The sequence below is a fragment of the Chelonoidis abingdonii genome, chromosome 22, assembly GCF_003597395.2.
Source record: "Chelonoidis abingdonii isolate Lonesome George chromosome 22, CheloAbing_2.0, whole genome shotgun sequence".
In the NCBI taxonomy this organism is placed as follows: Eukaryota; Metazoa; Chordata; order Testudines; family Testudinidae; genus Chelonoidis; species Chelonoidis abingdonii.
The window spans coordinates 25,852,119-25,879,377 of NC_133790.1; the positions used below are offsets into that span (position 1 = coordinate 25,852,119).

The 27,259-nt window shown below is 40.7% G+C and overlaps 1 protein-coding gene across 4 annotated transcripts in view; it reads left to right on the plus strand.

The window, feature by feature from the left end:
• Positions 1 to 27,259, plus strand: part of MED13L (mediator complex subunit 13L) — a 413,400-nt gene that overhangs the window by 286,084 nt on the left and 100,057 nt on the right. For all 4 annotated transcript variants that reach the window (XM_032800003.2, XM_032800004.2, XM_032800007.2 and 1 more), the window contains 3 exons: positions 22,233 to 22,378; positions 23,454 to 23,648; positions 24,056 to 24,244. In XM_032800003.2, coding sequence (XP_032655894.1) covers positions 22,233 to 22,378; positions 23,454 to 23,648; positions 24,056 to 24,244 — 530 coding nt within the window. The remainder of the gene's footprint in view (positions 1 to 22,232; positions 22,379 to 23,453; positions 23,649 to 24,055; positions 24,245 to 27,259) is intronic.

Sequence of the window (27,259 nt, forward strand, 5' to 3'; positions counted from 1 at the left end):
AGCTGGGAGGTGTTGCAATTGCTTTGGAGGATAGGATTAAAATTCAGAATGATCTGGACAAACTGGAGAAATGCTCTGAAGTAAACAGGATGAAATTCAATAAGGGCAGATGCACACTCCATTTAGGAAGGAACAATGAGTTACACACACACAAAATGGGAAATGACTGCCTAGGAAGGAGTACAGCAGAAAGGGATCTGGGGGTCATAGTGGACCACAAGCTAAATTTGACTAAACAATGTAACACTGTTGCAAAAAAAACAAACATAATTCTGGGATGTATTAGCAGGAGTGTTGTAAGCAAGACACAAGACGTAATTATTCTGCTCTACTCTGTGCTGATTATGCCTGAACTGGAGAATTGTGTCCAGTTCTGGGTGCCACATTTCAGGAAGATTGTGGACAAATTGGAGAAAGTCCAGAGGAGAGAGACAAAAATTATTAAAGAACTAGAAGACATGAGCTCTGAGGGAAGAATGAAAAAATTGGGTTTGTTTAGTCTGGAAAATAGAAGACTGAGAGAGGACATAACAGTTTTCAAGTACATAAAAGGTTGTTCTTAACCTTTGAGGATAGGACAAGAAGCAATGGGCTAAATTTGTGGCAAGGGAGGATTAGGTTGGACATTAGGAAAAACTTCCTAACTGTCAGGGTGGTTAAGCACTGGAATAAATTGCCCAGGGAGGTTTTGGAATTTCCATCATTGGAGATTTTTAAGAGTAGGTTAGACAAACATCTGTCAGGAATGGCACAGATAATACTTAGTCCTGCCATGAGTGCAGGGGACTGGACTAGATGACCTCGGAAGGTCCCTTCCATTCCTGTGATTCTATGATTCTAAGATACACGCAAACAAATGTTACATTCCTAACTTAAACTAGTCTTTAAACTTTTTCCTTTCAAACAAAGCTTTGGAAATAGTATAAAGAATTGTTGAGGCAGCACTAATATTATTATGACCATAAATGGCATAATACTGAATTATCGTACATAACAATGCAGAATAAGAAACCTACCCTCTTCCACGTCTGTGGGAACTATCCATTTCATAATCAGTCCTCAGGATCCTCCCCATTTCTTACACGCACAAACTGTGGCAGTCAGTCTCCAGTTAAGGAACAGTGGGTGTGAAGTCCTTTAGCAAGTAGTCAGTACTGCTCTTTAGAACATAAGGTGGGAAAGTACTGAGAAGTGCACATCTTACTGAAATAACCAGGACTGAGCATGCTTCCGCAGAACTTTTACTTTCTGACAGTTTGAAGTATTTGCAGTTAGATCTATAAGCTGAACCCGTCTTCTTCTGCCTGGTACAGCAGAGTGTTAGCATTATTTATCTATTGGGTGCTCCACTACTTACATGTATGTTTTCTTCTTAGCTTTCAATATCAGACTGTGATCATGATCTCTTTGGAGAATCCTTTGATACCTCTTGACTATAAATGAAATTCTGCATTGCTCTTCAGGGAAATAGTTAGAAAAATCCTTTTGGTGGTGATTTCTACAATTGGAATTTGTTCCTTATGTACTTTCTGGATCATGAGCTCTGTAGTGGAGATTCAGAGCAGAGGCTGGTCTGATGTTGACAGAAAATTCATGATATGTTCTGGTGTGAATTTATCTAGACTATGAAAAAGGTGTTTTTTATAAAAATAAATTAGCTGACATGATTTTAAACAGTCCTTTAATACTTGGGGACTGATTTTGCTTTCAGGCTTCTTTTCCTGTGTCATTGTGGTACAAAGGGACCTTTATGTAAATCAGATAAAGCCCCTAGAGCATACACACTTTAACGTCTTGAAAATAGTTAGCTCTTTGTGATATAGCGTAGGTTACTTGTAGTTTACAAGAGCAGCCACCTTGATTTTAATGGTGTAAAATTGTATCTACACTAGTTGTTAAAGGGTGTTTGAAATCATGTTTAACTTGATTTTTAAAAAAGCACCTTTTTCATCACCTAGACCTCCCCCAAGGGGTATACTCTTGTCTGTCCAGTGCATCCCAATAACAATGATTTACCAAATGGACATTAATTCCCAATTGGAGGGGGAGTGGTACGTGGAAAACATTGATCTTTCTCTTTTGATGGATGAGAGGTTCTCCTGAACATAGATGGCACTGCTCGTTGGCAGGATGGTGGCAAATTCTGGAAAGCGAAGTAGTCTGCCAAACCACAGCAAGTGACAACTGCTAGTCCTGGAACAACGTGATGCATATATGAAAGAAAATAAATGCATTTTTTTCTACTTCGGGACTGCTGAAGGCAGCACCTGTTCAAAGAAAGTTACCTTTTGAAAGCTTTGAGTATCCAGTTCTCATGACCACCGGTGAATCGATACACAATCATGCTGTTGAAGGAGTTGTACAAAGGCCACATTTCTGAAACAAAACCAGTAATTGATTGCTGTAAGATTCATGATAAAATTATTACAAAATGCCTAATTTGAGAAGACACAGAATTTAAACTTTGCGCTCGTGAGCTAAGAAAAGGTTAGTTTATGCCCTAGGCTTAAGAATAGAATAGTAGGTCGGTGAATCTCTGTCAGTGTTAGGTTTATTCTTGACTTTTAGTTTATTAATATTCAAAAGGATTTCTTAAGGCTGGTTCTTGGAGAGAGATTGTTCATGACAATTTCATAGTGAATTTGTTTCTATGTAGTATCTTGTAAACCACTAAGATACCAGTACAAGGGGAGGGCTTTCTCTTTTTGGAAACGTAATGTGTAGCTCAGCTGTAAAATAAAAGTACTTCCATGTTCCATGAATAATATAAATGTCACTTTTAAATGTATGCTCTGATTTGGCTGCATTTTCATTTGAGAGTTCTTCCGTGGAAACGAGTTTTTAAAAGGAGTTCATTTCAAACACTGTATCCAAAGGGCAGGAATTAGACACACAGAGATTTCAGAACGGGAATATAGTAGTAATTTTCAAGGTTATCCATTTGTTCTCCATTTTATTTATTTTTTATATTGCTGTGGACTTGCTACATAATGTTTGTTTATAACAGTATTCTAGTTTATTCTATAATATTAATACTTGGTGTACAATGGTATTGACTGTCATTTGTACATACTGGTATAAATATTAATGAGTTCCTATCTTTGCATTAGGGTAATACCGATTTTTATTTGAAGGATCTTAGAATTTTCAGTGAGAAAAACACATTGATTTTAATCACAGACTAAATGCTGACTATACTTTCAATAAACTTCACTCTGTTTTGTTTTGTTTTTTTCCCTCAGTGATAACTACTCTGATACTTGTGTCACAGAATAATGTTCATAGTGAAATGTAGTAATAAGTTTTTTGGTCATTATATAGGCAGGATCCAGCATCCTAAAGTGTGAATTTATATTCATAATGAATACAATGAACTTGCCTGATCTTTCATTTTTATTGCAGTTCTGTATCAGCATTATTCTGAAGTATGGTAATAAAAATAAAAAAGACCCACATTCAAAAATCATTAATGCTTCCAGCCTCATATTGTAAAATTTTGTATGTGGTGGTGTTGTAATGTTGTTGGTCCCAGGATTTTAGGGAGACAAGGCGGGTGAGGTAATATCTTGTATTGGACCAGCTTCTGTTGGTAAGAGAGGCAAGCTTTTGAGCTTACAGAGCTCCTCTTGAGATTCTGAATAATGTATGGGCTTGTAAGCTTGTCTCTCTCACCAACAGAAGTTGGTTCAATAAAAGATATTATCTCATTGTGATATTTTTAGATTCCAGAAATATAATCCTGACCCATTGCTCTGGGGGAAAACATTCTCAGATGTGATTCCCATTGCTGAAATTTTATTTCATAGATGGAACAGGATAATTAACTAAATAAAAAGTACTAATATCTGGAATTGATTAGTCTGTTACTAACTGAGATGTAGAAATAAACAGCAGTGTAACCGGATTTGAGAACAGAATCACCATTTTTAGTACTCTATAATTTTTCCACTACACCAAAAATGTCTGGCTCATTGGTTGTTTTTGTGTTTGTTCAATCTTCATTGTGTTCTGGGAGAGGCCACTGTGATTTGAAGTTCATGGAAACCGTCTTAAAAATTCATATATTGTAATATAACAAAGTCAGGCCGGACGGCTGCAAGCGGATGGCCCTGTTGGGTTCTGAGAACTGGGTGGGCTTAAAGGCTCCTCCCCCAGCCTAAGGGGAGGAGCCACTGAGCCCGGGACTCATATACGTACCGGGGACAACAAAAGAGAAAATAGGGACAGGTGTGAAGGTCAAAGGGTCAAAAGTAGGGAACCTGAAGGGGACCCCAAACAGAAGACCCCAGACAGCACCCACTGCTCCTCGAAGGTGTCAAGGGAGCCAGCAGACATGGCCCAAAGAAACTCTGCCCAGATACGTGAAAAGATTGAGGAATGGAAGTAGGCCCCATAGTCGCCGAACACTCCCTCAGCCAACATCCTGTCCTGGTGTTATAGATGGTCATTTTGGCCATCACTAGGAGGAGGTTGACAAAGATCTCATGACTTCATAGTGCTGCAGATGGGGTGTGCATAGATGAGAAGGTGCAGGGAGCAGTGCAGCCAGAACCATAAAAGTAGTCCAGGAGGAATCGGAAAAGGGGTGCAACCTGGTGCACTCAAGGTAAGCATGTGCCAGTGTCTCCCTCGTGCAGCAAAAGGAACAGGGGTCAGCGATGGGGTGAACCGTGCCAGGTACAAGCCGATGCTCATGGCTCCATTAAAGAGCCACCAACTAATATCCCCATCAGGCCATGGCCATGGGACCAAGGTGGAATACAGACTGGCCCCCTGGGTCCCTCACCCTCAGGAGATGGCGATAGGTCCAGCCACTTAGTATCAGGGTGGGACACAAGGATGAGGAAATGAAGAGTATGTGCCCTTGGTACGGTTCAGAAGTGAACCGGATGTTGATCGTGCAGCCGGCTTGAGTTACGCAGGGGGACAGCTGAGGGGGCTCATGGGGCATGTGCATAACAACCATTATTTACAGGCTGTCGGGAGCATTCTCAGGAAGGCTCACCTGGTGAAGGATAAGCTTCACCTAAGCCTATTGTTTTCCCTAATGGCCCATTACCTTGAATAGGCCCTTCATAGCCAGCTATCTAGATTGGAAGTATTTTGCCTAGTGGTTGTCACCCAGGTGTGCCTACATGTGAAATACAGTACATAGTCAATATTTATAACTTTAGATACAAAAAGGATACATGCATACAAATAGGATACTCATGCAGTAAATCATAACTTTCCAGTTACACCTGACATGACCCATCTTGTATGAAATGCATCATAATTATGCCATAATCATATCTTCATAATATCACTAGGAAGAATATGGGGTGCACTCTCACAGGCCCTTTTCCCTCAGTGGCTACTTCAGGTCAATTAGGGACACCTGAGACCAACTAAGGGCTCCTCGAGGGTGGGGGTAGGGGGGCAGAGACAAGCTGCTGCAAGGCCAGTGGCAGTAGGGAGATAAGCTTCTCCAGGAAGAGACTCTCCTCTCCACAGGGAAAACAGTCAAACCTGAGTGCCTGTTTAGAGGAAGAACTGATATCCTGAGACCTACCTTGAATATACTGAGAGGTAAACATCGATGGGGAAGACAAACACTCTCCAGAGTGGGGCTGATTTACCCCAGGTCTCATCACTGCAAGAGGGGGGAGTGCTAAGTCTGGGGAGGCAGAGGAGATGCCGTTCCACAGTAAATAACCATTGCTATTGTCTTTAAACATCAGCAGGAAGCTGCACACAATCCTAGTTTAGTTAGTACTGCTGTGTGAACTCCCTGGAGTTTGGTTTATAACTGGCATCCTATCAAAATGATTGGTCATTTTGGGCACATATACGTGTTTGACAAAGACCTCAGCTGTTCCAAATAGCTCCTGCCTTCTCCCATTCAGTTGTGTGCTCTAACTTTGAGTAGTCTTGATTCTCATGATGACAAGAATTTGCAGTGGTCCATACTATATGGTTGGTTATAGGATGCATTGTGAAACAGGAGACTATTGTATTACACTGGAGCCGAGCATGGGGACTCATTATTAAGGATCAACTTCTGCACCATCTGCTAAATCCTGTCCTCTTTGCAAAGCTGGACTTTGCATAGAGGTGTTCTAAATCTTCCTGTGTGGCCATGAAGTGCCAACCTCAGAGCTGCTGTAGCCTATATACGCTGTGCTGCCACACAGTTATAGGGGAAGGATATTTGGCAGTTGAATCTGCCACATAACATAACCCCATAACATTTTTCTGTTTTACTGCATATGGAGTCCCATGGAGCACAGTTCATTTAGGGAGGCAGACCCCTCCCCATCCATAGGCTTTCTGTTTTCTGTCTTCCTCCTGCCTTCCCCTAACTCCCCATAGGCCCCTGGTAGTACCTGCTGCCCTTGGCACCCAGTGGAGCAGGAAGCAGCATTTGTTTCTGAACTAGGGAGGAGGAGTATAAAATACCACACACTGAAGCATGATATGTTGTCTAATAGTTGAGAATCACTGCATTAGATTATCAGGATGTTTCCCATAGTAACTATCACTAAGACAGTCAAACACTCAATGTCAGTTGGTGTTCCAAGAATTTAAATTTCAAAATGCAACAGTATATTTTGACAGCCCACATGGTGTACATACGAAAAGTGAATAATAGATCTACACATTTCCATCTCCTTATTCTATAAACATGTGGATTTTGTAAAAACTGTGGAAGATCAAAAATTTTAGTGTGACTATGTAGAGGATCTACAGTAGATATAACCTTTACACAAGGTTTATTTGTCTGAATTAAGTATGACCTCATAGCAAAAGAAATAAGCGGATGATGTTACTATTTTAATTGTAAACATGCTGACTGCCAGTGTGCCAAGGGACTTTGGGGAGCTGCACAGTCAATTAAAATGTAATAATAAGCAATAGTTTAGTACTCCTTCTTTCCCTCCCCCCAATAAAAAGCAAGCAAAATATTCAGACATAATCTCAAGGGATTATTAAAAGTATGCAGTGAGGAATGAGCTGAGATGGATGTCCCTGCAGGAACCAGTTGCACACTTCAGAGCTACACAGCAAAAGCTCAGTCACCTGCTGCCTTCAGGCACAAAGGTGGAATCCCCACACCTAAAATATGAATAGTGTCACGCTGTAAGAAACTGTGATAAGGCTCAGTGAGATTGTCTGTGGTGATAATTAGATTCATCTCAATTAAGGCCTTTTAAAATCAATAGGACCAGCTTAAATTTCATAGAATCAGAGAACTGGAAGGGACCTCGAGAGGTCATCTAGTCCAGTCCCCTGCACTCATGGCAGGACTGGACTAAAGATCTAGATCAGTGTTTCTCAAACTCGAGCTGCCACTTGTTCAGGGAAAGCCCGTGGCGGTCCAGGCAGGTTTGTTTACCTGCTGTGTCCGCAGGTTCGGCCGATTGCGGGTCCCACTGGCTGCTGTTTGCCGCTCCAGGCCAATGGGGGCTGTGGGAAGCGGCAAGGGACGAGGGATGTGCTGGCCACCCTTCCCACAGCCTCCATTGGCCTGGAGTGGCAAACCGCAGCCAGTGAGAGCTGCGATCAGCCGAACCTCTGAACACGGCAAGTGAACAAATGGGCCCAGCTCGCCAGGGGCCAAGTGGCTGACCGGCTTTGAGAAGCACTGATCTAGACCATTCCTGACAGGTGTTTGTCCAACCTGCTCTTAAAAATCTCCAGTGATGGAGATTCCACAGCCTCCCTAGGCAATTTATTCCAGTGCTTAACCACCCTGATAATTAGGAAGTTTTTCCTAATGTCGAACCTAAACGTCCCTTGCTGCAATTTAAGCCCATTTCTTCTTGTCCTATGCTCAGAGGTTAAGAAAAACAATTTTTCTTTCTCCTCCTCCTAACAACTTTTTACATACTTGAAAAATGTTATCATGTCTCCGCTCAGTCTTCTCTTTTCCAGACTTAACAAACCCAATTTTTTCAATCTTCCCTTATAGGTCATGATTTCTAGACCTTTAATCATTTTTGTTGCTCTTTTCTGGACTCTCTCCAATTTGGCCACATCCTTCCTTAAATGTGGTGCCCAGAAGTGGACACAATGTTCCAGTTGAGGCCTAATCAGCATGGAGTAGAGCGGAAGAATTACTTCTTGTGTCTTGCTTACAACACTCCTGCTAATACATCCCCGAATTATGTTCACTTTTTTTTGGCAATGGTGTTACCTTGTTGATTCATATTTAGCTTGTGGTCCACAATGACTCCCAGATCCCTTTCCACAATACTCCTTCCTAGGCAGTCATTTCCCATTTTGTATGTGTGCAGCTCATTGTTCCTTCGTAAGTGGAATATTTTGCATTTGTCCTTATTGAATTTCATCCCATTTACTTCAGAGCATTTCTCCAGTTTGTGCAGATCATTTTGAATTTTAATCCTATCCTCCAGAGCATTTGCAACGCCTCCCAGCTCGGTATTGTCCGGAAACTTTGTAAGTGTAGTCTTTATGCCATTATCTAAATCATTGATGAAGATATTGAACAGAACCGGACCCAGAACTGATCCCTGTGGGACCCCATTCATTATGCCCTTCCAGCATGACTATGAACCACTGATATCTACTCTCTGGGAACGGTTTTCCAAGCAGTTTTGCACCCACCTTATAGTAGCTCCATCTAGGCTGTATTTCCCTAGTTTGTTTATGAGGTGGTCATGCGGGACAGTATCAAATGCTTTATGAAAATCAAGATATAATTTGTATAGGTAGGCAGTGTAAAGAATGCAAAGCAGTATATAATATGTTCACATTAAAGGTCACATGTTGTAGGGGAGCTTTTCTACAGCAAAAACTGAAAGTAGATCATGTAACTCACAATCTACAGTATAAAACACTGCTCAAACGTTCGGTAAAGAGGGAGGAACATGAGGCATTCCCCCTACCGTCTCACAGGTTTTCATATTGTCAACAGAGCTGTCCTAGCCATGTGAACCTTCAGGAGAGGGTGATAAATATACACATGGGACCCAAACTTTGGTCTCCCTTACTGCCTACCGGATGTTCCCATGCATCCATTTTATGTGAAAAAAAAATGGTAGGAGAGTGTTAGAGATAGGATCAGTAAATGAGAGCATCTCTAGAGAGAGGCAGATTAGTTTTGGCAAGGGGGTTTGTTGGTGACAACTTAAAAAGTGTTGTAATAATAGGTTCATAATATAGAAAGTGTTTAGATAATGTTATCTAAACACTTTCTGCATTGTGAATCTGTTATCTCAACACTTTCTCCACCATTGAAAAAACAAGTTAGTTAATATTCGTAGTGTGTTTCTGTACATGCATGTACATATGGTTTCAGAGAATGACAACAGAATTCAGAAGTCATTCTTGATTTGTATAAAATAAAATTAATGTATTATAAAATAATGTAATGATAATGAAAACGGCTAGACCAACAGTTCTGGAAGCTGAAGTTCTCTCCCCAGAACAAAAGGAAGTATAGTTTAGTGGTTAGGGTGCTAGCCCAGGACTCAGGAGGCCTCGATTAAATTACCAGCTGTGCTAGACTTCCTGTGTGACTTTGGGCAAATCACTTAGGGCTAGTCTACACTGATAACGTTAAAGTGCTGCCGCAGCTTGTGTAGTCGCAGCAGAGCGCTAGTAGAGAACTCTCCCACCACTCCAAAAAATCTATCTCCACAAGGGTGCACTGTCTACAGTGGCGCTTTTTCACACCTCTGAGCGTGAAAGATGCAGTACTGTAAAGTGCCGGTGTAGACAAGCCCTTAGTCTCTCTGTACCTCAGTTCCCCATCTGTAAAATGAGCATAACAGCACTGCCCTACCTCGCAGCAGTGCTGGGAGGATAAATGTATTAAATATTGTGAGGCATTCATATACTACGGTATTGGGGAGCAAAGTACCTAAGATAAATAAGATAGCAGCACAATGTTGATAATGCTTTCCCCACTGCATACTGCATCACCCATATTCTAAAATGAAGTTCTTTGCATGAGAAATGAGTGTGTGTGTGTGTGTGTGTGTGTGTGTGTAGTTTTGGGTATTTCTCATACTTCAGAAGTGACACATACTGTGTCACCGGTACATATTGGTTTGAATCCTGCCCACCCAGGCTGAAATAAGGCAAACTGAAGTAGTTGGTAGTTCCAGTTCAGTGTTACACAAGGTACTATTACATTTGGCACAATTATTAGTGGTTTTTGCATAGGAAAGAAATTAAATTGATATGGAATGCAAACAGTTTCATATTCGTGTATGGCTGATACAGTATACATGAAATAAAATGTATATTGTATACATGAGAACCCTGAGATTTATGAATAGTCATTCATAAATTGAAGAGAAAAAGCGAAGGAGAAGAAGTGAGTCTGTGGGTTGTTGGGAAGAAAGTGAGCTCAGACGAAGGAATGATCTCCACAAAAACAATATAGACCTAGGGTGAGAGTTTTGTTGTTATAGTTAGCTTAGATGACACACAAAAAGAGAAATAATAATGTCTGTGGAAATGCTTGATGTGTTCCTTGTTTGGGTAAGCAGCTTCAGTCAGTGCCTTTTTTCTCCACCTTTTATAGTACCTTGTTTCCAGATTTACAAGTCTTTTTCTCCAGTGTGGTTTCAGAGGCTCATCCAGACCAGAGAACTTCTCTCACCACTGCTTCCTCCTGGTTAATTCAAACTCTGTAATCAGAAGAGAAAGCACAGATCTAATGCTCCTTACTTGCAAATCACTATAAGGTCAGGAGAAACATTTACAGAGGCAAAACGTCAAGAGGTCCAATACATTTTCCAAATTAACCTCGAATCTCTTTCCTTATTCTTCATCCCTTTGGAGTTTTTTCATTTGTTGTTGATTTAAATAGGGTATTACAAGGTTCTGCAAAAAAAAAGAAGAAAGAAAACAAATAAACCACCACCACAGGTAGCTTAGAAACACCATCGTGAGCAGCTGCAAAGTGCTTTGGAAAATTAAAGTGCTTTCTAACAAGTAATCTTCAAATGCATAAAAATACTTAAAATATGACTTCTCTGATATGACTTACAGAACATCACTCTAAGAAGAAAATATTGAATTAGTAGAAAAACAGCTTATGCATATCTTAATAAAATGTCTCAGAAATCATTGCAGTTTCTTGCTGAGTTGTAGTATGATGGCTTTTAGGTCTAACAACTAAATGATAGCAAATTTTTAAAAATGTATTCACTATAAAACTACCAAATAAGGCCCTGGATCTGCAAACACCAACACACATGCTTGCTTTTATACATGTAAGTAGTTCCACTGATGTCAAAATGTGTGTAAGTATGTAAAGTTAAGCACATGCCATAAGTGTTCACAGGATTAGAGCCTCGGTCTTTTGCGATGAGCTCTTACAGAGGTAGTCTTGTATTAAACATTTTTATTAACTCTTCTGTTTTCTGTCACATTACATGATTCTTTTTCACCACCATAAGTCATGCTTGATGTTGGGATTGTTCCTCATTATTTATCAGATACTTGAGAGAAATGGATTAATATATTTTACTCTTTGCAATTTCTGCAATAATAAAATCTGTTTCTTCTTGCACCACAAAATGAATTTAGCTACTTTAAAGGTACCTCACGTTTTACTGGTGTTATAAAACATTCTTAGGATAGATAAACGAAGCTCTCTTAATATTGGAGGTGATTACTGAAGACAACTGTTCTTTTTAACAATTGCATTCTTTAGAAATCCAGTTTTGGAATATCAAAGTTGTAACCAAAGCCTTGATATCTAGGAATCTCCTTCTAGAGTTAAGGGTTATAAAATAGTTGGGTGTGATAGTGAACAAAAATTGGCTTTGATTGCACACAGACTGACATTTGGCACATGCATTCAGAGCTTGGCTTTGAAATGTAATCCTTTGATAGCTTCTTTCACTTAGCGCAATTCTGGGGAAAATAGCCTCTTTTATGTTTGAATGCAGGATAATACAGCTTCCATCAGGTATTTGAGTAGTTCTAGCAAACTAAGGCTATGCCTACTGTAGGAGTGCTGTGGTGGTATAGATATACCAGTGTACTATACAGGTGAAGTGCTCCTAGTGTGAGCACAATTTAGACTGGCAAAACTGCGCTTTTGCTGGTATCGATTATTCCAGACCCACCGAGCGAAATAAGCAATACCAGCAGAAGTGCCGTTTCACCAGAGTAACTGCACTTAAACTAGGGGCTTTTGCTAGCACAGCTATGGCAATCAGGGATCATACCCCTTCACAGCCTTGGCCAGCACTATGCTGACAGAAGTCCATAGTGCAGACTTAGCTTAACGTGTAACAAAAAGAAGAGAAACCAAACCTCAAAAATATACAACATTCCCAATTTATAGTGCATATTTAACTGTATGCATGTTTTCATATTCATCATATTAAACACATAATTCACTCAATATATGTGGAGATATTTCCTTGTAATATTTTTTCCTACTTTAACACACATCACTCGTAGTTACTTTTTGATTAAATTCATGACACTCCCAAAGTCTCTCTGATATTACACAAAGAGGCACTTTAAAAATTTAGATAGATTTGTTTGTTAAATAGCTCACAGGCTATTTAAGGTAATAGGGAGCATGGTGAAAGCACCTATATGGCAATGATTGTCATCTGTGGGTGATTAAACATCAAAGTGAAGCTGAGGCATTTGATCAATTACAAAGCTATTTATTGGGACATACTCTTGTTCTGTGAACTGTATTCCATGTACATGTCAAGAATATATAGCATCTAAGAAAAGAACATAAACATTTTCATCACACTACAAAGGTTTAAAATATCTTTGATGCTTCTTTTTAGGATTTTCTGTTTCTAATATATTTAAAGGCAGGACTCCAAATAATTTTTCAAGGGTAGAGTCAAAATAAACTATCTGAAGCATGGCATGTAGAAAAGGAAGGATGTGACAGAACCCAAAATAAAAATGTCTATGCATTTGGTGAGACAGTAATGTTTGTTCTTTTCCTGGACCCTCATTAATGGAAGTCTTTCACTTGTGCAATAAAAATGTAATCGTGTTCAGTATCTTTTATTATTTCATTCACTGTTTCCGAGCCCTTGTAACTTGCAATAGCCATCCTTGTAGGGTTAGATTCAGCTTGATGCAGAACACTCTCACCCTGAGCGAGCAAGGTGAATGCATAACTTTAAGCTCATGAGTAATCACAGTAAAATTCATAGGAATACTCATGTAATTAAAGTTAAGTATGTGTTTAAATGTTCTTCTGGAGCAAGGCCACAGTGCTCAGCACTTTGCAGTATTGAGACCAAAAGCAGCTTCAGTCCTTCAGTACCAAGGGAAGAAAAAATATTTATATAGATAAATAGTTGATAGATATTATTATTCAATCTAAAATGTAATTCTTGTAGGCACAAATTTTACTAAATTAATCTTTGCTAATGAGGACAGAATAATTTATGTTATAGATGACCACCTACTCAACCCCACTCACGAAGATATATGTCGTAACTGAGATCAACCATATATCCTCCATAAAGAAAGGAAAGGATACCACACAGGTAACTGTGAAAATGGGGTTAGAGGCACATGCAGTGTAGAAAGACTACAAAGATACATGTATCATCTTTGAGGTTTTCCTGTGGTGCTTCTTATTTTATATTATATACCACAAAAAGACCTATCTAATTAAAATCATATAGGAAATGTACTGCCTGCATAATGTTTTGTAAGATTGTCTTAATAAAGAAAGAAACAAAGGAGAACGTGGAGATAAATTTTAGGTTTCTCTTACGCTCTATTTGATGTCAGCACACTTTCTCTTTATTGAGGGGAGGAGTACAATCAGACATGAGACATTCATCATACAACTGAACTAATTTAATTTGTAAACAGCAATCCTGTTGGTTTTAAAAGATTAAACTGAGATTAAAAATACTCTAGTGAAATATATCCCTATAATGACATCATAAGACGACTTTGCATTTTCACTACCTAGCAGCTAGAAATGGTGTGTGTGTGTATGTGTGCGTGCGTGCATGTATTTTTTATATGAAAGAAAGATCTTCGAATATAAAATAAGCCCATATGCAGCACACATACATATTGGGCTTTTTATGACATCCCCAAATACTTAGAAAACTTGCCCTTCTCATCAAGATGTCATCATAAGGCTGTGCAAGAGTGCAGTAGACTTATAACTCACATTAGACATTAATCATCAATTTATTTTGGGTATGTTTATCAATTTATCATCTGTCACATACAGTAAATAGATTTAATGTCCAAACTGAATACTTTTGTGTATATTTCTTCGTGATAAATATTTCAGTCATCTGATTTTGAGCATTTCTTCTTCAAGTGCTTGCTTATGTCGGTTCCATTCTAGGTGTGTGCATGTGCGTAGTTACCGGAGATTTTTGACTTAGTGGTGTCTGTAGTGTTGGCTGTGGCACTCCCTTGAGTGCTGAGCCCATGTGCTTGTATATAGATGCTGCCGACCCTACGCCCTCTCAGTTCCTTCTTACTGCCCATGACTGTTGGTAGGAGCACCTTGTCTTACAATCATAAGAGCATTAGCGATTCTTCAACAGCCCATTGTCTTTTTTCTATGTGGTTAGGTACTCAGCCTTTAAGATAAGTGTCAGTAATTTGGTAGTTAGAATCCTGACTGGGACTTTGCCCTGGAGCAGGGTTCAAAGCATGCTCGTCATGCAGCAGGCCGATGCCTGTTTTGACCCCCATGACAGGAGTCTGAAGTGTCTGGGGGAGTCCCATAGGAAAGACAAGTGCAGAATCTGTAAGAACTTTTGTCCTAGAACCCAAAAGGAATGGGATATCTGCTTGAGGGCCCTCGTCGTGGAGCCTGCGCTTCTTCCTGCATCAGAGCCCTCCCACTCAGATCCCACGCTGAGCACCTTGGCATCAGTGTGGAGTGCATTGCTTGCACCAGGCTCCACCCAGCACTGGAAGGAAGAAGGACCTTGGGCAAAGGACCTATGTCAGGCTATGTGCCCACCCCAGGGCTTCACAGGGATACCGCTAAGGTTGGACCCCCCAGCCCAGCCAGGGATCTGCCTCCAGCTCCCAAGAGTAGCAGGGGACCTGGCTTCTTCTAGAATCCTCATTGCCCAAAGCAGCCCTGGTGGCTAAAGAAGAAGCAGGCCAACCAGCACTGTATACACTGTGCCAGGCGCCGGACTTGGCTAAGGCTCCAATGCCTAAGTGCAGGTTGGTCATGGGACTGCCCCATAGGGCACTGGAGCGCCCTTGGTCCCCGGACCACAGGTGTAGACACCCGTCCCCGCGGCCTAGGACCCCTGCACTGCATTTGTGGTCTCCAGTCAGGGATCCTTCTCAAGAGCAGCTCCTCTTCCAAGAGGATGAGAACCTCCTGCTCCTGAGGGCGATGGAGGAGATCTCTCGAGACATGAAAGGCATTCTACTCCCGCTTCTTCCTTATCCCAAAAGTAAAAGGGGGCCTCAAATTCATCTTGGACCTGCGTTGTCTCAGTAGGTCTCTCAAAAAATTGAAGTTTCGCATAGTCTCCCTGACCTCCATCATCCCCTCCCTGGATCCAGGAGACTGGTACGCTGCCCTTAACTTGAAGGACGTATATTTCCACATTTCCATTTTCCTGGGGCACTGGCACTTCCTTCATTTTACGTTGGGCCAGTGCCATTTCAAATTCACGGCATTGCCATTCGGTCTCTCATCAGCCCCGAGAGTGTTCATGAAGTGCATAGCACCAATGGCCGCTTATCTGAGGTATCAGGGTGTTCAAATTTACCCCTCTTTCGACGACTGGCTAATAAAGGGTCGGTCCTGGGATCAGGTGTGGCAGCATCTTGATCTGGTTTGTTCCACCTGTCATGACCTGGGGCTGCTAATAAATGAGAAAAAGTCAACCTTAAGGCCAGTGCAACACACAGAATTCATTGGAGCAGTCCTCGACTCTACTTAGGCCAGAGCCTTCCTCCCTGGTTCCAAGCCATAGCAGACCTTATCTCGTGCATGCAAGCCCACCCTGTCACCACCACTCACATGTACAATTGTTGGGCCATATGGCGGCCTGCACTTTCGTGGTCTGACACGTGCGGCTCTGTCTCGGACCCCTGCAGGCATGGCTGGTGTCGGTCTACGTCCCCAACAGACACAGGATGGAGTGAGTGGTTAGGGTCCCAGACCATGTACTGTTGTCACTCACCTGGTTGCAGAATCCTGCATCAGTGTTGGAGGGAGTTTCCTTCGTAGCTCCATCCCCGTTGTTGATCTTCATCTCCGATGCTTCGGACCTGTGCGATCTCAGCATGCAAGGCCATTGATTTGAGTCACATTTGCTCCCTACACATCAACATCAGAGAGCTAAAACTGATTCACCTGGATCGCCAAGCCTTGCTACCTCACATAAAAACCAGGGTGGTCCAGGTCTTGACAGACAATACAGCAGCTATATTCTGTATCAACAAGCAAGGTGGAAGCCAGATAGTGTTCCCTTTGCCAAAAAGTTCTCAGGCTTTGGGACTTCTGGGTACAACACGGCATCCATCTCATAGCCGCACATCTCCCCAGGACCAAGAGTTCTTTGGCAGATTGCCTCATCAGGAACTTCTTATCTCGCCATGAGTGTTCCCTCCATCTGGAAGTGGTCAGCATCATCTTCCAGAGGTGGGGGACTACCTAGGTGGATCTGTTCGTGTCCAAGCAGAACAGGAAATGCCACATTTTCTGCTCAATTTGGGGATAGACAAAGGCTCCCTGTAGGATGCTTTCCTGCTCTCATGTTCAGGGGCTCTGTTGTACGCTTTCCCCCCAGTGCCATTAATTCTCAGGGTCCTCATGAAAATCAAGCAGGACAAGTCAAAGGTGATCTTCATAGCACTGGCTTGGCTGCGCCAGCACTGATTCATCGCGCTCTGGACCTCTCAGTGGCTGCTCCATTATGGCTACTGCTTAGGCCAGATGTGCTCTACCAAAACCACAGCAGTCTTCTGCATTCAAACCGGGCAATGCTGCACCTGATGGCTTGGCTGCTGCATGGTTAAATACGGAGGAGCAGGAGTGCTCGGCCGGTGTCCAGCAGGTCCTACTGGGCAGCAGAAAGCCCTCCACCAGTGACCTACCTGGTCAAATGGAAACAGTTCGCTTGCTGGACCTCAGATAAAGGCATTTGGCCCGAGTGGGCCTCAGTGCAGTTAATCCTGGACTACCTTCTGCATCTCAAGCTCCAAGGCCTGTCTCTTTCATCCATCAAGGTCCACTTGGCCATTGTCTCGGCCTTCCCTCCTCCACTCGAGGATAGATCGGTTTTCACCCACGACTTGACTGTCCAGTTCCTCAAAGGTCTCGAGTGCCTCTACCCTCACCTCAGGAGACCTGGCCCTCTGTGGGATCTGAATTGTTTGCTGTTGCGGCTCATGGGTCCCCCCTTTGGAGCCTCTGGCTTCTTGCTCTCTCCTCCTTTCCTGGAAGGTCACATTCTTGGCTGCAATAACATCTGTCTGCCAGCCTCTGAGATTAAGGCACCTACCTCGGAACCGCCCTATACGGTCTTTTACAAAGACAAGGTCCAGCAACGACCTCACCCAGCTTTCCTGCGCAAGATGGTCTCACGGTTTCATGTGGGCCAGGATATATTTACTTACCTGTCTTTTTTCCAAAGCTGCATAAGTCGGAGGAGGAGTATAGGTTGCATTCCCTGGATTTCAGGAGGGTGCTAGCCTTCTACATTTAAATGACCAAGCAATTCCGCAAGTTGACGCAATTGTTCATTGCGGTGGCTGACGGGATGAAAGGTCGTCCAGTGTCCGCTCAAAGAATTTCTTCTTGGATTACGGCCTGCATTCGCTGCTGCTACGATCGGGTACAGGTGTCACTTCTGGTGATTCTCACCGCCCACTCAAACAGGGTGTGGGCCTCTTCCGCAGCTTTCCTAGCCCAAGTTCCTATCCAGGACATCTGTAGGGCGGCCACCTGGTCGTCCGTCCACATGTTCATATCCCATTGCTCACTTACCCAGCAGGCTTGGGACAATACTGGCTTCAGAAGAGCAGTACTACAAGCTGCTAAACTCTGAACTCCGAGCCCACCTCCATTGATACTGCTTGTGAGTCACCTAGAATGGAATCGACATGAGCAAGCACTCAAGAAAAAACAGTTACCTACCTTTTGCAACTGTTGTTCTTCAAGATGTGTTGCTCATATCTATTCCATTACCCCTCTGTCGGAGCTGCCAGCAAGAAGGAACTAAGAGGGAGTAGGGTCATACGAGGTCATGGATGCCTCACTCAAGGGGACGCCACAGCTGACCCTATGGATACCGCTAAGGCAAAAATCTCTGACTGTGCACATCGGTGCGCACACACCTAGAATGGATGGACATGAGCAACACATCTTGAAGAACAAAGTTACAAAAGGTAGATAACCACTTTTTCTTCACACACAACTCCATTTAGGGCAGAAGTTATATAGCCCTTCCATTCCACAGGCAGCAACTAGTACTTTTTGTTTGTTCAGTCAGCACGCATTCACACTCACCATCATTTGGTGATAACACAATGTAGTGAAGTATCAGGCTTGTAGCCTTCTCAGAGTGACTAGGGGAGTAGCTGGAAGACTATTTCACATGTATAGTGGTTTCTGGCATTCTGAAGAATGTCGGAGAGACACGAAAAATATAGAAAAAATAAGTTAACAGAAAAAATACGTTTACCATGTGGCCCAGATTTTCAAGGGTTCATTATCCACAACTGGGACCAAATATTTTAAAGAGCTCAGTGTGCTGAGCTCTTCTGAAAATCTGGCCCTGACAGAGGATGCTGAGCACTTTTGTAAGTTTAGTCCTATGTGTGTTCTGTTGTACTCGTGTAGTTTCTTACAGGGGAATGTCTCATATACATAACTACAAGAATTGTATGAAAAATATTCTTTGTGGAGTCTTTGTAGTTTAGAGAGAGTGTAACTAGGACTGTTAGTCACCATTAAGAAGACTGGATGTTGATAAAGGGCCACTGAAGATTTGTTATGTAAAATACAGACAATAAAGTTTCTTGCAATCGTATTTGTTGTTCATTACAGACTAGCCCTAAATATGTGGTCTGCAGTTACAGTACTCTACGAAGACCTTTGCTTTTATCAATATGTAAATGATTACAAAAATAAATAAATGGAAGTCTTATATCTGTTCCTGAAAGCTGACTTTTTCAGCATGTTAATTTCTTCCCCTTCCCATTGTATTTTATTCATAGCTCTGTCTTACGCTTTGTAGCAGGATTGATTTCTGCAGCTTGGTATTTAACGAATTATATGAAACTGTACTGAAGACAAGAATGTCAATATGTTGGGATATGCATGCCTAACAAGAACACATCACTCTGTGCACTGACACTGTTTTCTTGAAATAAAACTCATGTTTGTTACCAAAGTAAATATTTTATACAAAATCTGCCAGAAGCTTACCAAGAGTGTGTAGAGTCCCCAAACCTTGATCTTTATTGTTGTTGGTCTTTAAAAGCTGTGCATAAAACAGTAAGTCTGTTGCCAGAGGGAACATTCACTTTATGTAACTGTTTATTCTCTTGCAAAATATTGCAATACAGCCCCCTGGAGTAGGACTTAGGAACAGTAAAAGGGGAGAAGCCTGATACTGTACACAGATGGATAAACGTTATTTTCCCTGGACACATTTGCTCAGCAGAGGAGGAGTTCTGCCGTTAGGAATTCATTAGCTCCGGTCAAGACTGGCTACAGATGATTAAGCAAGACATGATTAAGCAAGATTTTCCATTTTTCTCTTGTCTACATATCTCAGGCAGATTTACTTGGATCTAGTGCTATAAATGATCCTGATTTCATTAATCAAACTTGTAACTGTCTACTAGGGTACAATATATGAATAATGGGCTAGTTATCTAAGAATGTTACATTTCCAGGAACATGACATGAAATCCTTCCTATATTTTCACTCTCTCTGTAATTCGTGTTCCATATAGGGTGACCAGATGTCCCGATTTTATAGGGACAGTCCTGATTTTTGGGTCTTTTTTTTATATAGGCTCCTATTACCCCCAACCCCATCCTGATTTTTCACATTTCCTGTCTGGTCACCCTAGTTCCATATGCTATTTCTTTGAGTTATCTGAAGTGATGTTCTTTAGTCTGTTGATGTTAATACTTAGTTTATTTTGATGTCATCTGGTTCACTGATGACAAAAGGTGCAATGTACTATATTCTGTCCACTGAGAAACATATGCATCTTTATCTTCCTAAATTCCCATTTTGTCTATTTCTTACTCTGACAATGTTTATAGAAGGTTGTGAATGTTGTGTAAGAATGAATATGACTTGTTCATGTCTGACTGCTTCGCAAGAGGCTTGAAAGAGTCAATATGTGGTCCCAGATGGCTATTTTTCTTTACTTCAGTGGAAGGCAGGAAGGACTTTCACAGTCAACACCGTAGGAAGCTTGTAGAATCAGAAGGATTCCTGTGTACTATCCTAAAGACCGGAGTTCAAAATGATTTCTTCACAAATAGCTTTTCCAGCTGCTTTAGAAAATCTGGCCTGCTGAACTCTTTGCAGAGACTATTTCCACTTAATCTTAGAGCAGACTTTTCATCATTTCGCAATTAAAGCCTTATGCATACAAAAGGATATCATCCATTGTCCAGAGACTAATATTACTTTTGATTAAATGTTTTGGGTTCTGTTTATGATTTTATTTGTTATATGAGCAGAGGGTTTTGTTTTGTTTGGGGGTTTTCTCTCTCTTCCCCCCGCCAGCTCCCAAGCAGAGTAGCTGAATAGAAATACCATGAATCTATGATCCATTTCCTTTCCCCCTTACAGCTTGCTGTAAAAACTTAGTGGCTAGTTTAAATCTACTGTACAAGTGGTAGAGCAGTAAACTTAAAATGTCTTTTCTGTTGCCATATGGAAATCAAGTAAAACTTGCTAGTTCCCATTGCTGAATGATACAAAGTGCTACTAAACACAATGTGTGCAATGCTGAGGAGATTGAATAAAAGTTTAGCCACCTTCCATTCTGATGCTTTTTAAAATAACCTGGCCCCAGATTTTCTAGTGTGAACTTTTTTTTCTCTTTTTTTATAGCGTCAGTTGTAGAACCTTTAAACGGGGGGAGGGATAGCTCAGTGGTTTGAGCATTGGCCTGCTAAACCCAGGGTTGTGAGTTCAATCCTTAAGGGAGCCACTTAGGGCTCAAGGGTAAAATCAGTCCTTTGGCCTGCTAGTGAAGGCAGGGGGCTGGACTTGATGACCTTTCAGGGTCCCTTCCAGCTCTATGATATAGGTATAACTTTTATTTAAGGACAAACACTTGTTTTACAAAAAATGCAGAATGATTTAGAGATTTAACGAGATTAAACAACATCCTGTTCCAGACTATCAGTTCAATTATTCAAAAAGAGTTTACTGCAGTGTTGCAGTTAGTTGACTTAAACTGTGAAGTGAAATTGTTATAGTTGTCAGTGTTATTTCCTTAGTTGAAGGTAGTTATGTTGTGGCTGGCTTAGCGCCAAAGCCAACAACTATTAAAGAATGCCTTGCCACTGTAGTCCTGCAATAATTTATCTGAACAATACAAAGTGTATAGAGTTTTTTGTTGTTGTTTGCCTGGGTTTTGTTTATTTAAGAAGTGTGGTGTTACAATTAGCAACGTTTAAGCAAACAATTAGATGTAATATAATGCAAAGCAATTCTATGTGGTAGATTAAGCGGGAACGTATTATTTCCATTATTATTTACTGAACATTATTCTTGATGGTGTATGGCAGTGTCATGGATGGCCTGAACCACCAGATTATTGAGATTGTTGCCTTCTAAGCAATTCTCTGTGCCTTTTAAAAAACAACAACAACAAAAAACCCCAAAATATTCCCTAGACATATAAGTAATGGGTTTTCCTCCCTATTCCTGTTCTCAGTTGAAGTTCATTTTTGGTCCTAAGAGTCCTCTTTTCTTTTCATCCTGAAGACAATATTTTGACTTCTTGAAGCCTTCTGCATGCAGACAACTGTTTGTAGTGAGCTTTCCTTAATTGAAATGGGTAGGAAAATGAATCTCTGAGGTTGATGTCCAGGTTCCATCATAAGCCAGAAGTTGGTAATTGTGCTGTGTACAGACATCTTCAGTGGTTCTGAGCTCAGTTTACTTAAGTGAAACAACAGAACTGGGTTTTCCACCCAATCTGGCTCCCATCTACTACAAAATCTGTCCTCTCTTCCCCTACATTCATTGATATGCTCGTGAACCAGTTTTTTATTTCTTTTTATCCAGTGAACATTTGTCTTGCGCCTTCACATTCTTCCTTCATGGGGAAAGCAACGTGTGCACAAGCGTGGAGATTGCCCAACACCAGCCAATCTTCCTCATCAATGAGGAACATATCCACATGGCCCAATCCTCTCCTGCACCATTCCAAGGTAAGTGCACATTTGACTGTGGCAGTTCTGGAAGTATAAAGACTTGCAGAATATGTGGTTTATGTGCGTATTTTAATTCCTATATTTCAAACCCCCCTAACTTGGCCCCAGTAATGGTGTCAGGAAATAGATCCAGAAATGATTAAGAAACAAAACTCAGTAATTTTTAAAATAGAATAAAGTTCCCCTCAGGAAACTGGGGGCATGGGGTAAAATCCTGTTAAGATTTTTAATATGACAACTATCTGTAAATAAATGTTAGGCCATGTTTTCCAGGTTTTTCTAGTCATTAACTTCATTAGATGCAAATATTTTCTGAAAAAAAGTACAACAAAACAAACTGTAATTGTTGTTGAAAGATCTGTTGTTGAAAAGGTGCGTATGACCATTTTGTATATTAGCACAGTGTCACAAGGTCCAGTAGGCTCTGATCTATGGGTAGTGTTCTTAAATGCTACTGCAGGACAAATAATTGATCATGATAACATAGATTATTTGCTTGAACTGGAGTTTTTTTGTCTGAGTGACAGTCCCTCTTTTTATTTTTCCTTCAGTGTGCTGTTTGTGGCGCAACGCATTTGTCAAAATGCAGATTTTTCAGAAAAAAGGTGAAAATACAGAGCTTAACCAAAGAGAAGAATGAGCATTTAAAATATATAATAAGAGACATGCCTGATATAGTCTTAAAGTTACAGGTTTTTACAGCGTTTTAGGTTACAGTGTAGTGTTGTAAGCCATAAAAATGCCCTGTGCAATTTGTAAAAGAAAACATTGCACTTACACTACATTTTTTAAAAGTATTACATACTGTATTACAGGATATCTTCAGAAGTATGTCTTCTGTTATTCCATTGATGTATAATTATTTTTATCCCTCTTAATATTTATTCCATTATTTTACAAAGTGAAGTTGTGTGCACTATATTTTGAAAATAAACAAAATGCAAAGAGCTGCTCTCTAAAATCACAGTGCAAACAAGACTGAGAATGAATCTAGGGGACATGGAATGTGATTGCTCTGCGGTTGAAATCCACATATTGTAGAGACTAGAAAGTGGTATGTTTTATTTTTCAGTTCTGTTGAGTCCTTATGGTTTAAATGGTACATTGACGGGCCAAGCATACAAGATGTCAGATCCAGCAACCCGTAAATTGATTGAGGAATGGCAGTATTTCTACCCAATGGTGCTGAAGAAGAAGGAGGGGGTGAAAGAGGAAGAGGAATTAGGATATGATGACGATTTCCCTGTGGCAGTTGAAGTCATTGTTGGTGAGATTTAGAATTTTGCCTAAAGCACATTTCACCCCACTTCATAATTAAAAAAAAAAAATCTAATTAATCAGAAACAACCTTTATAATTTCCCTGTCTGGTTTTGTGGCTCTCTTGACACTGGAGTGTTCTGACCAAGTTATCTTGCCTCAAGGTTCTTACTCCCTGTATCCGTGATGCTGCTCTCACAATATCAAGCTTCTTATTTCAGCTCCCTATTAGTCATAAAGGGATGGATGAATACTTAGGAATGAATATGCAGGCTGTATACTTTAGATCTTTAAATTTTGACTGGTAAGATTTGTCTGGTGCATGTTGAAACCAAGGCAAGGCCAGCCTGGGTAGCTGAATAATAAATGGAGAATTTAAAGACTTATTTTCTTCTTCCTGTTCCCATGCTTTATAGGTGGCGTACGAATGATGTATCCTTCAGCTTTTGTTCTCATCTCTCAGAACGACATCCCCCTGTCTCAGAGTCCTGCCAATGCTGGAGGCCACATCAATGTGGGTCAGCAGGGACTTGGCAGCATGAAAGATTCCAGTAATTGTGGGATGCCTCTCACTCCACCCACTTCCCCAGAGCAGGCCATCATAGGTAAGCAATAAACCTAGCAAAGAGACCTGAATCATCCTATTGAAAATTCATTTTAAATTTTCTTTAACTGATCCAGTGAATGGCAGTGTTCCATAATCTCTTGTCAGTTTACTGTTTGAACCAACTTAGGTGTTACTTACTGAGGTGTACTCCAGCATAGTGTGCTTTCATTTTTGAATAGATTATGATTGCAGGGGGGATAAATGTGTGAACAGGAGCAGAAAAGAGAGAGAGAATACGCTAATGAGTAGAACACAGGGACTTTCACGAGTTCACAGAACAGCAGAGTTACCAGTTTTGTGAGAGTTAATTTCTGCCCAGTTTATTGGAACTCTGTTGCATTTATGAAACAGCATGGACACCTGAGACTGCAGAAAGGATCAGGCCTTGTCAGAGTTCTTAATTGCATACTTGCTTAAGAGGGATGTAGGGATTAATTAGTTAATCATTGTAAAGTATTACAAACGTGAAAAATACCATATAATTACGCATTAATATTGGAACAATGCCAGTATCTGAATGATGGTCAATATATTGACCAGCGTAGTGAGGATTAAACCAAGGACCTCCAGAAAAAAAAAGAATGAGTCTCTGCAGCTTACGGTAAAAAGTCAGGCTCTGTAGGTGGAGGATGTAATGAACTCTTATGAGATGTGGGTGGGACAAAGAAGGGGACACGTAAAACATGCTGACCAGTGGAGTTGCGTATTTCTTCTGAATGAAGGAAACTCATCTCGAGCATCTGAGGCCCGTAACAGTTTGAATCCCAGCTGGATCCGCACTTATGTGACAGCTGACACCAAGGATTATACTTGACTTCAGTAGAGCTAAGTAATTTACACCAGTTGAGGTTCTGGCCTTCTAATCTGTTGTTATGCCACATATTTTCTATACTTCTGTTTTCCAGTACACTCACTGCAGACAGTTGCATGTAAACTATATCTTTATTTCCAAGAAGTTCATCTACCTCGTTTTGATCCTCACACAGGTCATGATACTACGTGACTGTACACTTAGTTGCCACAGAGGTTACTATAAAGTCACAAAAAGTTTTTATGTAGATCAGTTCTAGATTATTCTGTTTGCATCATTTGACTTCAAAGATTGCCAGTCATTAAAATTTATTTATGAATACATTCCCTGATTTCAGAAGCACTGGTGTGTTTTTTAATTTAAACCTCAGTGTAGGAATTGTGATTTGGATTAATAGAAGGTGCTCTAAATTGAGTCATGCATAAAGGATCGTTATAGTATGCTCAGCAATGAAATTTTGGACAACTTTCATCTGTTATCAGCTTATCTTGGAACAGTTTGTTTATTATCTCAGTGGATTCTTAAAATCACATCTGTCTACAGTGTCCCTTCCAGTTACACAGACTGAATATTGACTTTAAACATGCTTAAAAGAACTCAAGTCAGTTGCAAACTAAACATATTGGGGCTTAGTGACAAGGCCATTGGACAATCATGCAGAAACAATGTAAGTTACAATGCAAACTTTAATTGAATAACATAGAATCATAGAAATATAGGGCTGGAAGGGACCTTGATAGTTATCAAGTCCAGCCCCCTGTGCTGAGGCAGGACCAAAAACACACAGACCATGTCAAACTCATCTTAAAAACCTACGATGGGGATTCCATAACTTCCCTCAGAAGCCTATTCTGGAACTTAACTGCCTTTATAGTTAAGATTTTCCTAATATCTAAATAAATCTCCCTTGCTGCAGATTAAGTCCATTACGTATTGTCCAACCTTCAGTGGCCATGGAGAACAATTGATCACTGTCCTCTTTATAACAGCCTTTAGCACATTGCAAGCATGTTATCAGGTCCCCCCCCAGTCGTCTTTTCTCAAGACTAAACATGCCCAGTTTTTTTGTCCCTTCCTTAGAGAACAGCTTTTCTAAACTTTTTATCATTTTTGTTGCTTTCCTCTGTATTCTCTCCAGTTTGTCCACATCTTTCCTAGCCACCTAAAGTGTGGTGCACAGTACTCCATCTGAGGCCTCACCAGTGCCAAATAGAGTGGGACAGTTACCTCTTGTCTCTTTTATAAGTATAGTCTTTTGAGTTGGGTGTTTTTGTAGGTGACGTGCCATCTAAAAAATAGAGCTAACGTTTGGTTTAATTTTTAAAAAGTTAAGTATTCTAAAATACTAAGATACTATGCAAATGAACTAGGAGATGAAGGAGATGATGATGATTGGGTGATTTAGCTGAGATGTCATAAGTAATCTCACTAACTGAAAATGAGCTGTTCATAGGGAACAGCCAAAAGGTATGGAAGTAAGAATGAGAGAGTAGTAGAATGATAGTTTGGGCTTTTAATAAGGCGAGAGAGAGGAAGGTGGGAAAGAGAAAAAGAAAGAGAGAAAGATCTAATGATGTCAGTTGAAGATGGCTTACCAGCCTAGAGTGTGTGTATATGTGAGTTAAGTGAGATTGGCAGTATTCCCTTCCTGGGCAGTAACCATAGTTGTTTAAAAACAAAAACAAAAATTCACAAAGTAAACAAAGTAAGTTTTGACTGGCTAGTTATTGACTGAAACAGGACCACATCTGTAAATAGATACACCTCATCACAGGGTATCTATGATGGTACAGTATATTTAGAAAGAAAGGATTTGTAGGATAGGGAGTATTTTAGTGTCATGTAATAGAAGAGACAGAGAGTGTGTGTGTGAGAGAGAGAGAGAGATTTGGAGCATGTGGGAAATAATGAAGTAAAAAAGGCATAAAGACTAAAAGTAAATAAATAATATTAAAGTAAAATTAAAAGGCTTCTAAATATATATTTATAACTCTTTAAGATCCTAAATTATAATCAGGTGAGTTAGACTTATTTATATGCAGTTTTAAAACACAATAGTAGAAAATCATTTTCTCTTTCTTTATGTGCCAGAACCTGAGTTTGGGGTTCTGTGCTTCTTGTGTAAGAGTTAATGCCACGCCAGATACTAAAAATTGAGTAAAAAATACAGCTACCTGCTCTGGTTATTTTAAGAGTTTAGTG